This window comes from Cryptomeria japonica, chromosome 4 (assembly GCF_030272615.1).
Source record: "Cryptomeria japonica chromosome 4, Sugi_1.0, whole genome shotgun sequence".
Classification (NCBI taxonomy): Eukaryota; Viridiplantae; Streptophyta; class Pinopsida; order Cupressales; family Cupressaceae; genus Cryptomeria; species Cryptomeria japonica.
The window spans coordinates 694,529,053-694,544,887 of NC_081408.1; the positions used below are offsets into that span (position 1 = coordinate 694,529,053).

General features: G+C 38.5%; 1 protein-coding gene across 1 annotated transcript; it reads left to right on the forward strand.

The window, feature by feature from the left end:
• Positions 1-12,560: 12,560 nt before the first annotated feature.
• Positions 12,561-13,085, forward strand: LOC131060459 (UDP-glycosyltransferase 79A2-like). Its single transcript, XM_057993692.2, has one exon. It carries the CDS (start codon positions 12,561-12,563, stop codon positions 13,083-13,085), a length of 525 nt encoding a protein of 174 aa, XP_057849675.2.
• The last annotated feature ends 2,750 nt before the right edge of the window (positions 13,086-15,835 follow it).

Below are 15,835 nucleotides of genomic sequence, written 5' to 3' on the forward strand. Positions count from 1 at the left end.
CCTTCCGAAGTGGAAGAATGTGAGGAGGGAAGTTCTCAATGAATGTCATGATAGTCTGTGGGTAGGCCATCCAGGACAAAAGAGAACCCTTGCATTTGTTGAGAGAGGCTTCTACTGGTAGAACATGAGGAAAGATGTGGATGAGTATGTCAGGAGCTGTCTCATATGTCAACAGGATAAGGTGGTAACTAAATCTTCGGGAGGTTTGTTGCAGCCCTTACCCATACCAGTAAGACCGTGGGCAAGCGTGAGTATGGATTTCATCATAGGGTTGCCAGAAGTGGACGTGTACAGTAGTATCATGGTCGTGGTTGACAGGTTCTCGAAGCATGCTGTTTTTGTACTGTGCAAGGCACCGTGCAGAGCCGAGGACGTTGCCGACTACTTCTTTAGGAATGTTGTAAAGTATTGGGGTATTTCGTTGAGTATCATTAGTGATAGGGATGCCCGCTTTACCAGCAATTTCTGGAAGGAGAGGTTCAAGCTAATAGGGACAAAGTTGCTCATGTCGACGAGTCATCACCCAGAGACAGATGGACAGACCAAAAGGATTAATGGGGTCCTGGAGGACTATCTGAGGCACTTTGTTTGGTCGGACCAATCCAACTGGCCAAAGTTGTTGGACCCAGCGCAGTTTAGCCACAACATGCAGAAGAGTGCATCGAGTCAGTATTCACCTTTTGAATTGGCTATAGGTCAGCAGCCACTGACTCCTCATACTGTTTTGAGTGGATATGTCGGGGACTGTCCGGATGCAAAAGATAGGTTGAAGGAGTGGCAAGATCGAGTGGATCATGCGAGGCATAACTTGGTCAAGGTCGCAGAAAGAATGAAGCATTATGCAGACTCAGGGAGGAGCAATGTGGAGTTCAAAGTTGGTGACAAGGTCTTTCTTAGGACGGACCTAGTTCAGTTTAAGACACCCAAGGGGTTGAGTGCATCACTTGGTCGCAGATTTGACGGACCATTCACAATCGCAGGGCGGATTGGGAAAGTTGCATACAAGCTGAAGTTACCGGTGCATCTTAGAGTCCACAATGTTTTCCATGTTAGCCAACTCCGTTCGTATCATCATGATAAGGAGGACAACAGCAGGAACATACCAACCCGAGGACCAGCATTTGTCAAGGACAGGTCAGGACTAGATGTGGAGGAAGTGATCGCTGTAAAGGAGCGAGGATTTGGAAACAGGAAGTGGAAGGAGTTCTTAGTTCATTGGCAGGGCCAGTCCCGAGAAGAGGCGACTTGGGAGAAGGCTGAGAACCTCTGGAAATATGAAGCCAAGGTTTTGGAGTTCTTGGAGAGGAACTCCAGCCTCCCCTTCTAAGTGTAAACAAAGTTGGGGGCCTCTGTAGCATAAGTTCGGGACTGTGTTGCTGGAGTCGAGGACGTTGCCTATTTTAAGTGGGGGAGGATGTAAGGGGCTGCTGTCTCGGGGAGACCAGTATGCTTCTGGGGTTGTAAGTCCCTTGTTATTCTCAGCAGGTGGAAGTTGTGGTGACGGACATATGGATATGGCCAAGCTACAGATGTGTAAGAACTGGACGAAAAACTTATATAGGGGGAAGCAAAGTACCTCAACCGTTCACGAGAGAATGTATCTACATTGTGCTTTACTTTCCCACAGGCGAAAGTTCATGGTGGAGAAATCCAAGGAGGACCAAAACAGCATTCCAGCGAGCAAAGGTGTTCAGAGAGATTGCAGAGCAAAGGTGAAGTAGGAGCAGCAGAGCGACTTGGAGTCCCCGTTTAAGGAGGGGGCCTGGGTCTTGTACTGGGTAAGTCGTCGCGGGCTCACGAAAGAGTCAGTGGTGCGCTAGGTTGAGTTCCAAAGGAGACAGGGTCTTTGTGGATTAGGAGTTTACATGAGAAGCTACAGCCAGGGGCGAGGTGCAGTGGTGTTTGTACCGGTGTTTCAAGAGTGGACGTTGATCCAGGGGCAGGAACTTGTAATCGGGTGCTGGGGAAGTACTTGGGGTAGTGACCAACGACATAGTTGGAATTGTTTGTAGACCGGGCCAGGGGCCATTCTTCAGATCAATAAAGCTATCTTATTGCCCCAACATTGTGTTATTGTGTAAGGATTCCGTTGTGCAAGTTTGTACGTGTTGTGCAAGTGTGTGTGTGCAGGTTCTGGAGCTAGGGAGTGCTTACAGGCATAGTCTGAGTTCTTGGAAGTGCTTGGATCTCACAGACAAGTACCTAAAAGATCGTCGGTGCCGCACGGGAAAACCTAGCCCCGTGACACCTTGCTTCACGTGGCTGGACAGGCAGCCCACTCGTTCTGTCGTGTTTGTGTCTTTCGGCAGTGAATGTCTTCTCACCGCCCAACAGCTCGATGCTCTCCTGTTTGGCTTGGAGGAAAGTAAAATCCCATTCTTGTGTGTTCTTACTGGCCACGTGGCGGCTGAGTTGCCTCAAGGATTTAAAGATCGCATCCATGGAAGGGGACTCGTGGTTACAGAGTGGGTGCCTCAATTGCATATCTTGAACCATCCTTCCACTGGAGCATTTCTTTCACATTGTGGGTGGAATTCTGTGACAGAAGGCCTGAGGTTTGGAGTGCCTTTTGTTGCTTTTCCAATCCAGTACGAGCAGGGGTTAACTGCTAGGCTAATTGCTGACGAGTTGAGGATGGGAGTGGAGGTCAGAAGAAACGAGGAGGATGGTTATTTCACTAAGGAGGACATAGCTAGAGCTATCCGAGGTGTTATGGTAGGGGAAGAAGGCAGTCGGATTAAATCCAATGTTCAGGAAATTAGTAGGGTTCTTACCAGTAATGATTCTCAAGTCCATCGAACAAACATACACAAGTTTTTCTCTGCGCTCAAGGAGAAAGCATCCAGTAAACAAACTGTTTGATATATATATCTATATGTATGATAAAGGCTTAAACTTATAAGGCCGTAGTTGACTTGTATTCAATTCCATTGTAACCTCCTATGTTTTGCCATGTCTTACTTCTGGATTTCCTCTCAACCACTTTTGTTGTGGCCGTATCTAATATCTTGAAGATAAGGCTGCCATCACTCTGTGATCGTTATGATTTCGTTTCAGAGAAAAGAAAATGGCTATTTCTGTGATTGTACTCCTCTTACTATTCTCAAATAGTCGAGCTGTTTCCCGAAGTTGCTCTTGAACCACTCAATATCTCCCCTAGCTACTTAATTTCTCTGAACAAAATTGCTAGAAGACCGGCCTAAGTTAATAAAATATATATTTCTTATGTCTTCTCTCCATTTGTAAACGCATTGCCTTTCTGATGGAGGAGCATCCTGCCTGCCTGTGCCAGAATGGGAGCATTAAAATAAGGTATGGACATCCATCGAATGGATTTGTACACAGAAGGCTTTACATGTTGGAATGTGAATTCTAAATAGGATTTTCATCTAGCAGTGGTTGAGTCATATTATTTTTAGTAAGTTGTTTTCATTTAAGATTCTGCAATTCCATTGTTTTATGCTATATGAAGTTATGTTTTGATGTACAGTTTTTTTTTAATGCTATATGAAGTTATGTTTTGATGTACAGTTTTTTTGTAATTTCTGAGAATCAATACAAAGACAATCTGCCTATTATTTTTTTTTTTACCAGATTTCTCCATGTAAATCTGAATGTTAAGTACTATTGTTCTTCTCTACATTTTTTTTTTTTCACTGGTTTATTTTTCTTACATTAGACACTTGGCAGGTGTAATGTTAAATCCCATAACCGTTGCCACCATGCTGCCTGTCTGTGCCAAAATAGGAAAATTGGAGTAGTGTATGGATGTCCGTCAAAGCATATTCAAATTTCAATAACGCCTTATTTAGGATTAGGAATTGGGAATCGAGGGGAATAAAGGAGAGTAACGAAGGTGCGATCATGAGAAAGGGGTAGTGGGCTGTCAGACAAGGGAAAAAGGGCTGCATCTTTAAGAGGAGGAGAAAGTGCGTAGCAAGAGGGGGCCCAAAATAGGGAGAGGGGACAGTGACCCAGGAGAAGAGTGGAGGGAGAGAAAAATATTAGGTATGTTGCAGAGTAGGGAAGAAATAGGGTTGCCACATTGAGTGGAAAAGCCAGCGTTTAAAGAAGGAAGAAGGTGTGGTAAGAGTAAACGACGAGCAGTGGTGACCGTGATGAGTGGACAAAAGAGGGTGTTGGAAAAACTTGAAGACAAAGGTGCCAGTTCAAAGAAAAGATAAAATAATTCAATTGCTTGTTGTAAGCAAAGGTTTCAATCCAGATGAGGATGTGTGGAGTTTGGGACTGGGAAAGAGTAGAGGAGTTCAACGTATGACCTATGAGCAGCAAAGGTAGGCTGCGTAAAGGAGAGCTCCATTCCAGTCCATTCATGAACACAACACTATGGGCAAATAAAACAAAGAAGAGCAGAGAAATTGTTTTCTTGAAAAGAGGTAGAACAGAGATTCCATGTATTTCCTTTACGTTGAAATCAATACATGTAATTTCAGTCCATTTCTTATATTAAATCAATTATTATTAGCTACGTTTGCATGGTTTGAGTTCAACCATGATAGAATGCCAAACGACAAAGATATGTGTGGTGAATTTTAGTCATGATTTAACTTATTACACATGGACATCACAACACAACCGTCTCTTCATAGCACATCCGACAATAGATGAATAGGATGTCATTCTTTAAAACCCTAACAAAGAGATATCAACCCTTATAATTTTTTTTTCCAATTAGGCTCTCGTATTCTATATACACACACACAACTTTTGTTACCAAGTAATGCATATGCTTTATAGTCCATGGTAGTATACGAAAAGACATTGATAATTGTACTTGAATGATTTTAAATCATATATTGATTAAAAAAACAAAGAGGACATTGAGAGACATATTCTTAAATGATTTTTTTATATATTTTTATATTGTTAGTTTATTATAATTAAATAAAATTATAAGTTTATTGGTTACATGTATGTGTATGTGTTGGTGTAAATAATTATTCATCATGGATATTATTACACTTACTTAAGTTTACTTAGGATAATGCTTTTCATAGTAGTTTGGATATGAGACACCTGGGTGTTTGTGCCACATTGGGATAGTGTGTGTAGGAGAAATTCCACCTCTTATGGTGTTGATCTTGTTATTACACTATCATATCCACTTATTGTGGAGTGATAATTCCACCTTCGGTGGGTGATCCACCTCATGTGGAATATTATATTATTTCTCCTACCTACCCACACCTATTTCCTACCTACCCTTGTTTCTTATTGAGCCACATGTCATGTTTGTGTGCTCATACATATCCCTAGCCTTGCCTATATAAGCAGGCTCATCTACATTGTATGTAACAACAACTATTGAACTAGATAATCCAGTTGATTATTGATCATTTTCTATTAATGAGAATACAGTCTATTCTTATCCCATATTATGTCTCTTTCATGTACATTTCAATGACTTCTTGATCTTGGCAAAATCCAACATGGTATCAGAGCTATTGGAGCTTCATTGATTCGTCTTGAAGAGGCATTATTGTGACGTCAAGAGGCAGATCTGAGGAGCATCGTCATTTGGAGGCGTCCTAGACCAGATCCGACCTCTCCATTGCGTCCGGAAGGCCCTTTCCATGAATTTTGGTTATAAAGTTGGCCTATTTTGGTGAGGAAAAATTTTTTCCCCAATTTTGCTAATCGTACGGATTTTTCGAATTTTATATATATTTTTCAAAAAAAAAATTTTCATTTTTTCCGAAATTATTTGTCAAAAAAATTTCAAAAAAAAAAAAAAATCAAAATTTTTTGAAAAAATCGAAAAAAATTGAAAAATCAAAAAGCAAAGCAAAAAAAAAATCAAAAAAAAAAACTTTGGTTTTTGGGCGGTCCGCAGACCCCCCCCCCGTACGCCCGTGACCTGCAGGTTGCAGGTATTTCGCAGAACGTACCTGACAGCGCCGCAGTGTACCGCCCGACGCCCGCTCGCGTACCTGTTGTACCTTCCGTCTGCGCCCCCTCGCCGCGTCGTACACTGCCGTCGGCCGTCCTCCCTTCATGCTCCGAGCGCCCAGCAGCGCCTCCGCCCCGGCTTGCGCTCCCTCCGCTTCCTGCAGCACCGTCTCAGCCGCACCAGCGCCGCTTCTCGGCGCCACCTCACCGTCCCCCGGCGGCGCCTCCCACGTCTCCGGCTCCGCCCAGGCTCCTGGCCACCTCTCCACAGAGCGCCCGACCAGTTCGCGCCACCACCCTGCGGCTCCTCCTGCGAGCCGCCTCCTGCGTCACCCGCGCCACGCGGACATCTGACCGTCCAGTCACGAAGACCGGAGGCCGCGTCCGCCACGTGGCAGGAGGCCACTGGCCCGCGGGTTAAACACAGACAACCGCCACGCAGGTTCTTCTGCCACGTCAGCTCAGCCAGCTCCTCGTACAGTCATCGCCACGTCGGACTTTCCGTACAACACGCAGATCAAACCGTACGACACGTACACAGTACGGACTGCCACATCAACAGCCCAGTCACATCTGCCACATCATCATCCGTACAGTACGGAATATCCGATCGGTCTGCCACGTAATCCGTCCGTACGGTACGGACGCCCAGTCAGCCAGGCAGCGAAGTTTTGGCGACGGTCATACGGCCATCAAATTTAAGACAGTGTTTTGCTGACGTCAGCGCCACATCAGCAGGGTTTGGAAATTTTTTGACCCCCTCTCATTTGCATTTTTGATTTTGCAGTTCAACTTCAAATGGCCATAAATTGCTCATTTTTGCTCCTTTTTGGGTGCAATTTTTTTTGAAATGGGCTAGAATTTCGTGCTCTCCGCAGTGGTGAAAGAATTTTTTGATTTTGATGCACGGATTTTTCAGAAAATGCAGTTTTTGGTGACTGTCCCTGAGTAATCCCAGTTTTTGCAACTTCAGAGGCTTCGTTTGGGGTCATCCGACCTCCTTTTTAGGTGCCGTTTTTTTTGAAAGTGCGTATTTTTTCGTCTACTTTCACATGATGCTATCAGATTGATGTCATTGTAAGTAGAAACTGTACTTTCAGATCTTGGCCATTTTTGGCTCTCTTGGTACTTGTATATTTGCTTGAATCTCAGTTAGATTCATTGCACAATTGATTGAAGTCTCTTGTATCTCATTTGAGAAGTTGTAAAATTTGCATCATAAGCCCACTTTGCCTTGTTTTGCAAGTGGCTCATTGTAATCGCACTAAGTATAAAGTGCCAAAATCATCACTTTTGGGGGGGTACTTTGATTGATTGAATTTGGGGGGTGTCTCTTGTGCTTTTGTGCTCTTGTGTTCTTTCCTTTTTGCTGCTATGAGTTCTTCTAAGTTTCCTCTCTTAACTCCACATAACTATGCTACTTGGAAAATTGATGCATGGAGTAAACTTATGGAAAAAGGACTCACTCATTACATTGATGGAACTATTGTTGCTCCAGCTGATCCTAAGGCTGATCCAGTTGGTCACTTAGATTGGCTCACTAAAAATATCATGGCAATTGGTACCTTAAGAAAGTATGTATCAAAGGATCTCATTTTTCATATCGAGAAATGTACTCTAATCAAGGATGCTTGGCAAAAGTTTCAAGACTTGTATGGTCAAGTTGATGAGATTAGGGGATATCAAATTGATAGTGATCTCACCATGTTAGATCCCAAGAACTTTGATACTATACAAGATTATGTCACTAAGGCAAATGAGTTGAGGGCACAACTCAAAGATTGTGGCATTGATAAGAAGGATACTCAATTGATATTCAACTTGATAGGGAAGCTTCCACAAGAATATGCAGCATTTGTTTCTAGTTTCCAAACTCATAGGATGACAATGGGTTCAAGCTACAAAATGCCTACATTTGATGCTTTCAATGAAATGTTGATGATGGAACAAACTAAGTTGATAAGCATGGGCATTCTTAAGACTTCTTCTAAGTCTCAAGCATTGGTGGCAAATCAAGGAAACAAAGGAAATCAAGGAAAGGACAACTCAAACAAGAAGAAATGGCAATCAAAGCCTAAGGATAAAGCATCATCTTCTCCACAACAAGGAGATTCATCTTCTTCCAAGAAAGATAATTCACCAAAGAGAGAGAGACCTACTTGTGCTTATTGTAAAAAGATTGGTCATGAGGAACATCGTTGCCATACTAAGAAGATTGATGAGCTCACACATATCATCAAAAAGCATAACATTGATTTGCCTAAAGTCTACAAGAAGGATGATTCATCAACTTCCACTTCCTCACATTCAAAAGGAAAAGGGCAAGCATTCATGGCTTCTACAAGTGGAAAGACTCACTCTTTTGGAACAAGAAAAGGACAAGCTCTATGTGCTACAACAAATCATACTTCAGAGAGATGGCTTCTAGATTCAGGGGCTTCTCATCATATGGCATCTTCACAGTCTATGTTCTCTACATTTGAGCCTTGCACCATGCCACAGATTTTGATGGGCAATCATACATACATGGATGTGATTGGGAAAGGATCTATTGACATTGGGGATAACTCCTTCAATGATGTGTTGTGTGTACCCCACTTGACAAACAATCTCCTTTCTATCTATCAAATCACACATGGCGCAACTAAGAGAGTTGTGGAGTTCACACCTGACTCAGTTTTTATTAGAGACATGGAGACTAGAGCTATCATTGCAACTGGGGTGGTTGATCATGCATCTCGGTTATACTCCTTTTCAGATTTTGTTGATGATGATGATTTCACATTTGATGATTCTACACATGATGATCACACTTATTATGATGATTCAGATTTTGAGGAGAACTTTGGACACTTGAATTTGGGGATTCTCACATGTAACCCAGTTCTTGAGTCTTCTATTTCATCTCCTCATATTGATATCACATCACCTATTGCACCTGATGATGCAGATAGTGCGACAGTTTTGCCTACATGTGATTCAGTGCAGCAGGATATACATTGTCTTCCAGCTTCAGATTCATGGGATGATTACTTGACAGATATTGCAGGTTTGTTTGTGGAATCCTACATTGCAGATTTGGGAGACATCATTGATGACATACATCTTCTCTTTGATGAAGATGATCCTTCTTCGATTGTTGCGAGGGCATACTCTGACCCTCTTGTTCATTCTCTACATGATCATTCTTTCGAGGTTGACATGATTGTGGATACTTATGTACAGCAGTTGGAGGAGGTCTCTTTATTCTTTGAGGAGACACATGAGTCTTTGGATATTGTTCTACATCCATCTCCACTAGATGCTGGAGTTCCTTTTTCAGCAGTATGGCACAGTTTACCATCTTTGGAAGGGGTATCTTTCAGCATTGACATGGAGACACTTGAGCAGTTTTCAGAGATTCCTTTCATCATGAGTTTTCTTCATACATCTTCCCTTCATGATTGGGGAGACTTCATGGATACACCTTTGGTTTTGTTTCTTCCTAAGGGGAGGAATGTTGTTCGACGTTCGTGGAGCAGTTTCTTCATACATCGAGCTTCTATCATTGGTGCAGATTCTTCATTGAGGGATGATCACAGTTTGACTTCTCTTCTTCTCTCATATGGGGGGGACATTTTCCTCACATGGGGTTTTGTTCCTCACATACTTCTTTGAGAGTTCTCTTGTATAGCTTTCATCTCTTCTTTTGGGGGAGGGTTTTTTCCCATTGGGTTTTTCTCTCTTTCCCCACTTTGTGAGAGATTTCATTGCATTGGTTTGCATGCATTTGCATTTGTGCATGGGTACCTAACATGGCCTCGTAGCCGGGACCCATCTTGCATTGCTTAGTTGCATTGTAGACTTAAGTGCATTCCCCTAAGTTGCACTTAAGGGGGGGTGTTGGTGTAAATAATTATTCATCATGGATATTATTACACTTACTTAAGTTTACTTAGGATAATGCTTTTCATAGTAGTTTGGATATGAGACACCTGGGTGTTTGTGCCACATTGGGATAGTGTGTGTAGGAGAAATTCCACCTCTTATGGTGTTGATCTTGTTATTACACTATCATATCCACTTATTGTGGAGTGATAATTCCACCTTCGGTGGGTGATCCACCTCATGTGGAATATTATATTATTTCTCCTACCTACCCACACCTATTTCCTACCTACCCTTGTTTCTTATTGAGCCACATGTCATGTTTGTGTGCTCATACATATCCCTAGCCTTGCCTATATAAGCAGGCTCATCTACATTGTATGTAACAACAACTATTGAACTAGATAATCCAGTTGATTATTGATCATTTTCTATTAATGAGAATACAGTCTATTCTTATCCCATATTATGTCTCTTTCATGTACATTTCAATGACTTCTTGATCTTGGCAAAATCCAACAGTATGTGTATGTGTATGCATGTATATATACATATACATACACACACACACACACATATATATATATATATATATGTATAATTTATATGTATATGTGTGTATATATTAATATACATATATTAGAAATCCAAAGTGCCTCTGAAGCCTTTCATCAATACCTCTGCTGGTCCTTCAGCCTCCCATGATCAGTCTTTGCCTCAAGGTGTGGCTCTAGGGGTGTGGGCTCGATCGATGGTGGTGCCAATGAGTGGTCGACTTTTGTGGTGGTAGCAGTTGGCCGACTTTTGGCGGGGATAATAGATGGTTTAATTCTTCCAAAGGCTTTTTGCATTTGGCTTTGGCAATCTTGCCCTCTTAGATAAATCAAGACAACAAAAAGTGGTGGCTTCTACTTAAGAAGGGTGGTCCCTTTTGAATGATAACCTTGATCCCATTAAACAATGGGGTCCTAAGGATGGTAAAGATCCACCTCCATCAACGACTACTTTAGCTACATGAGCAGCTGCACTATGTTTTCTACTCTCCGATCTTAGCCCATATTATTATGTTTTTTGATTATCTAGGAATTGCCTATTTGATTCCATACGGTTGATCCTGTATCCTTGTACCATTTTTTGTGAATTCTGTATTTTATATTTATTAATGGAAATGATTGCTATTCATAAAATAAAATTGTATTTCAAACTAGCTTGATATCAATTAAACTCATATAAATAAATTAAGAGAGATAATTTAAGTTACGACGTATTTATAGTAGTATTTTTAACATTTAATTATCTTTTCTAATTTAGAAAAGTATGTTCGTTTAGTTTCTATTTATATTCTTATTTATTTGATGTTTGAATAATTATAAATTATTAGGGTCGGGGTCCAACTTGATTGGTGAGACTTTCTGTCCATATCAAATTAGCATTCATGTAAAAAGTTATAGGGGGGCTACTTGATTCTTGCAATTTTTTTTTAAATAGTTATTATATAATATTTTTGAAATATAAATATAATTGTAGTGAGTGCAATGAATTTTGATGTGTCTAATAAATTGAGTGAAAAAATATCATTTAATGATACAAAATAATTTAGAAGTTAATTTTATAAAGACAAAAAAAAATCCTTCATATTAACTTACCTTCACATAAAAATAACTCTTATCATGTATATAGTAGTGTTCATGTTATTAGAATTATTAATAGATTTGAAATTTGGTTGAATGAATTAAATGCATTAGATTAGATATGTGTTTTACAAAAGAGATTTTATATTTACTTTTATTTTGATATTGGTTATTCCCAACATGAACCAATAGAAAGAAACATAAATAATATTTTTATAATTATTTAAAATAATAAATTAAATTTAGATTGAAGGATTGTTACTCTAATTTTTAATTCTATATGCTCATTGGCTAAATTAATAAACAAAATCGAATGGATTAAAAATAGATATAAATATATCAAAAATTTATAATTATGCATTAACCTTTGTTAAACTTAATATAAATATTAAGTTTTAAAATATTTTAAAGTGATAGATACAAATTTTAATTTTTTTAATCACAATCTCTTATATTTTTTGTATTTCACATTTTCAATAAATTAAAATTGGCTCAAATATGATAAAATAAATAAATAATTTCATTAGCCCACAAATTTTTGAGTACAAATATTGTCATTATCAAATAAGATAATAAACAAAATAAAATAAAAATGAAATAAGTTTGCAATATTAATTTTTTATAGTCAAAATAAAAAAATTTAAATGATTCCATAGAAATTTCATTCAAGAGAATGGAAGATAAGGTAATTTTGATATTTTAAAGGAAATTTGAGAATATACATTATGAAATTTGGTAATTATTTTAATGTAATATTTCACATTGATGTTCAAATGATTTTTTGAATAAATGGTTCTAGAGGAAACTACTGGATATCAATCTAGAAGTATCAAATAAGATCAAGTTTTGCTCAATACTAAAAATTATACTCGTAAAAAAAAGATTTCAATCTAAAAATTATACTCTCATATCAAATAGATATAAATATTCTCTATATACATACACTACATATATAATTTGATTAAACAAAAATTATCAAAAAGCTACATAATTAAATCCTGATATCTTAGGAAAAAAAATGTTAAATGAACACGACAAGAGTCTGCTCATCTCCTTCCAAGGAGAAAAAGACAAACACGAGCGATTCCTCATCTCCGTAAAGGAGAGATTATGATCGAGTTTGTTCCTGCAAATACTCTGCAGCTGTACACAATGACGGATCAGCGCCAGCTTCATGTGTTGAAGTTTCCTTGGCTTGCCCATGGCCACATAACACCTTTCCTAGAGCTGGCCAAGAGCCTCACCAGTTATGGCCTTAAAATTTCATTCCTCTCCACTCAGCTTGATATAGAAAGGATTAAACAGAAACTACAGCCCTCGCTGGGAATTCGACAAGTACAGTTACCGATTCCATCCGTGGATGGTCTGCCCACAGGCGTTAAGTCAACCTCAGATTTGTCCAGGATTGGAGCTTTAAACCTAATGCCGCTACCTTGTAAAGCTCTCGATCTCTGCGTGAAGCCTTTCGAAGAGCTGCTGAAATTGCTTTCCCCTGATTTTGTGATACCTGACATGGTGCAGTACTGGGCTCCTCGGGTTGCCGCCAAACTGGGAATTCCCACTGTACATTTTGAGCCATCCTTCCACTGGAGCCTCTCTGACACATTGTGCGTGGACTTCTATTACAGAAGGTTTAAGGTTTGGAGCTCCGTACGTTGCTCTTCCAGTGCAGTATGACCAAGGTTTGAATGCCAGGCTGATTTCAGAGGAGTTCAAGGTGGGAGTGGAGGTGAGGAGAAATGAGGAGGATGGTTCCTTTACTAAGGAAGATATCGCTAGAGCTGTCTGAGTTGTGATGGTGGAGGAGGAAGGCAGTAAGATTAGATCTGTTGTTGAAGAGATTAGCAGGGTCTTGACCAGGGATGATTGCCAGGTGCATCGAACAAACATCCACAACTTTGTCTCTGCGCTCAAACAGAAAGCCTCAGATAAGCAAAATATTTGATTTGATATGTCAGCTTACCTTGTATTTATCTATATTGTTGCTTTTGCTCAGTAATGAAGAATTGAGTTGTGTAAAAAGGAATGTGAATTTAGGTTAACTGTATAAATGCATACAAACAAAGTATAAATTAATGTAAGTATCAGTAGGGAATGAATGGTCTCTTTTAGAACATAAAGAATACGTGTATTTAGCTTTTAAATTGATGATAAATGTGGATTAAAAGTATGAGGTTTCCACAGTCTAGGTTAATATATAATAGATTCTTTGATTTGATTATGTTCAATTTTTATTATCAATGTTTTAGATCAAATTTCATAATCTACCATCATTATGACAAATATCAATAGAAGAGATAATATCAAACTTCATGATCCATCATTAGGATGAGATACTAAGAGATGACATAAACATTATCTCCTGCCTTAGTATTTCTCACCTGATGATGGATTACGAAGTTTGATTTGAAACAATGATTATTAATATGGATGCTATAGATTTTAGATAAATTCATTATAGTAAGGAAAGTAATGCCCTTGAACTGTTTATTGCCTAAAATTATATGTAGACCTATAACTCTAGGTGGGTCAATCGTTTGGTTTGTGAATGGTTTTACATAATATGCATTTGATCCTTGAGGCACAAATCTGATCTAGCTGTGTGCATATTTTTCTGATTTGGTTCATTGTGATTTATACACTATTAATGTGTAAGTATCAATGGTATTTAAATATATCTTGGGGAAGCCACTAAATTATGAGGTTTCAAGTTCTCGCAAATCAACCTCTTGGCATATTTTATTTTATGACCTTTCCTAAGTGGTTGAAGACAATAGGATTAAACATGTAATGACATAGATGATTTCAATGTAAATGATGATTATTTTAAGTGTTCTAAAATAAGTGTTCCTACAGATGTTCATTATAACTTCTTAAGGGTTTTTAATAATTTTAATTGATGTTTAAATGCTTAAATCATAGATATATTTGAATACCATGAAATAATGAATAGTGCACAAATATGTATCAAGTTGGATCCCAATGACAATACACTAAAGAACTTAAACAAAGAGCTATGTGAACTTTTTTATTGACATTTTAAATCACCTTCTCTCATCCATCATCAAGAAGAGAGATAATAGTTGCTCCTCATTTGTGAGATCTATCAATGAAAAATATTAAAACTTATTCCCCTTCCCAATAATCAATCAAATAGTATCATCCAAAACATAAATTTAGGAATACTCAAATAATTTCTTTCTAGAAGATCTTCAATCTTAAATTTCAGGAAATTGCAAGATTTAATAATTTATAAATTCACATATTTAAAATTATAAATTTTAGGTAAGATCCATATCATATAGGATTATCCCCATCTATTACAAGATTAATCCAAGATAGGAAATGTAGAGTCTTGGTGGATATATTAGGTGGATTAGAATTGGGGTTAATCACTAATGTAGCTATCTAGAATTCACAAAGGTGACAGTAAATAAGGATGGATAAGTTTTAGTGAAGTAGACAAACTTAGCAAAAGAGTGCAATATATATAAAATTATGTAACCATATTGAGACATTCCATCAAAATGGGTCCAGTTAATTGATAAATTTCATAGATATGTTAGTTTTACCATTACATTTCACATTTGGGCCCTATTCGGAATTTTTACTTCAAATGGGCATAACTTGTGCGTCCATCATCCATTTTTCCAAACTAGGTATCATCAAAAAGGTGGTTATGTGTACTCTTCAATGGTACCAATATTTTCATCAATTTTTTGCCGTTGGTGCATTTTAGGGCCTGCTAAAGTCATAGGTGTTTTATGGGCTTTTGAGCTCACATCTTTTAACTAGATTCTCTATTTTGTACAATCTTATGGTGTTCAAAAGGTCTTTTGGATAAATTTCATTCTATCCATGAATATTTCTAGATTTTTTTTCTAGGTACAATAAATTCAATATTTTGTGTTCTAACACTTCGGTTAATTGCTTGGTTGTTTTGGCACTTGGGAATTTTTTAGTTGCATGGCTGGATTCATTTTGGCTATATCATATGTGCATATGGCTATTTTTCTCCCTATAGATTAATTTTAGCATCTTTTGTAAGCACTTCTTTTGTAAGACACATTGGATCAATGTCACTCATGTGTATTTGGGATTTTGTATAAATGTTGTGTCATATTATTGTACTCATACTATATTATGAAGTGCCATGGGGGGTTGTGTAGTGCCTATTTTATTTGCTAATCACAACTTTTTCAAGTGAGTATCCCTCCATGACAACACTAGGATATTCGAGATTCCGCCTCATGTTTGTTTTAGTCTTGGTGCACACCCTTTTTTCAATTACAGGTACTATCATTTGGTTACTTCAAATGTTGTATCTTCTTCATGCATTTTCTTGGTGACACAGTTTTAGTGGATTTGTCGCAGCCTCTCCCTAGTTAGCATTATGGGGGGCATTATCCTATTCATGCTAATGCTTC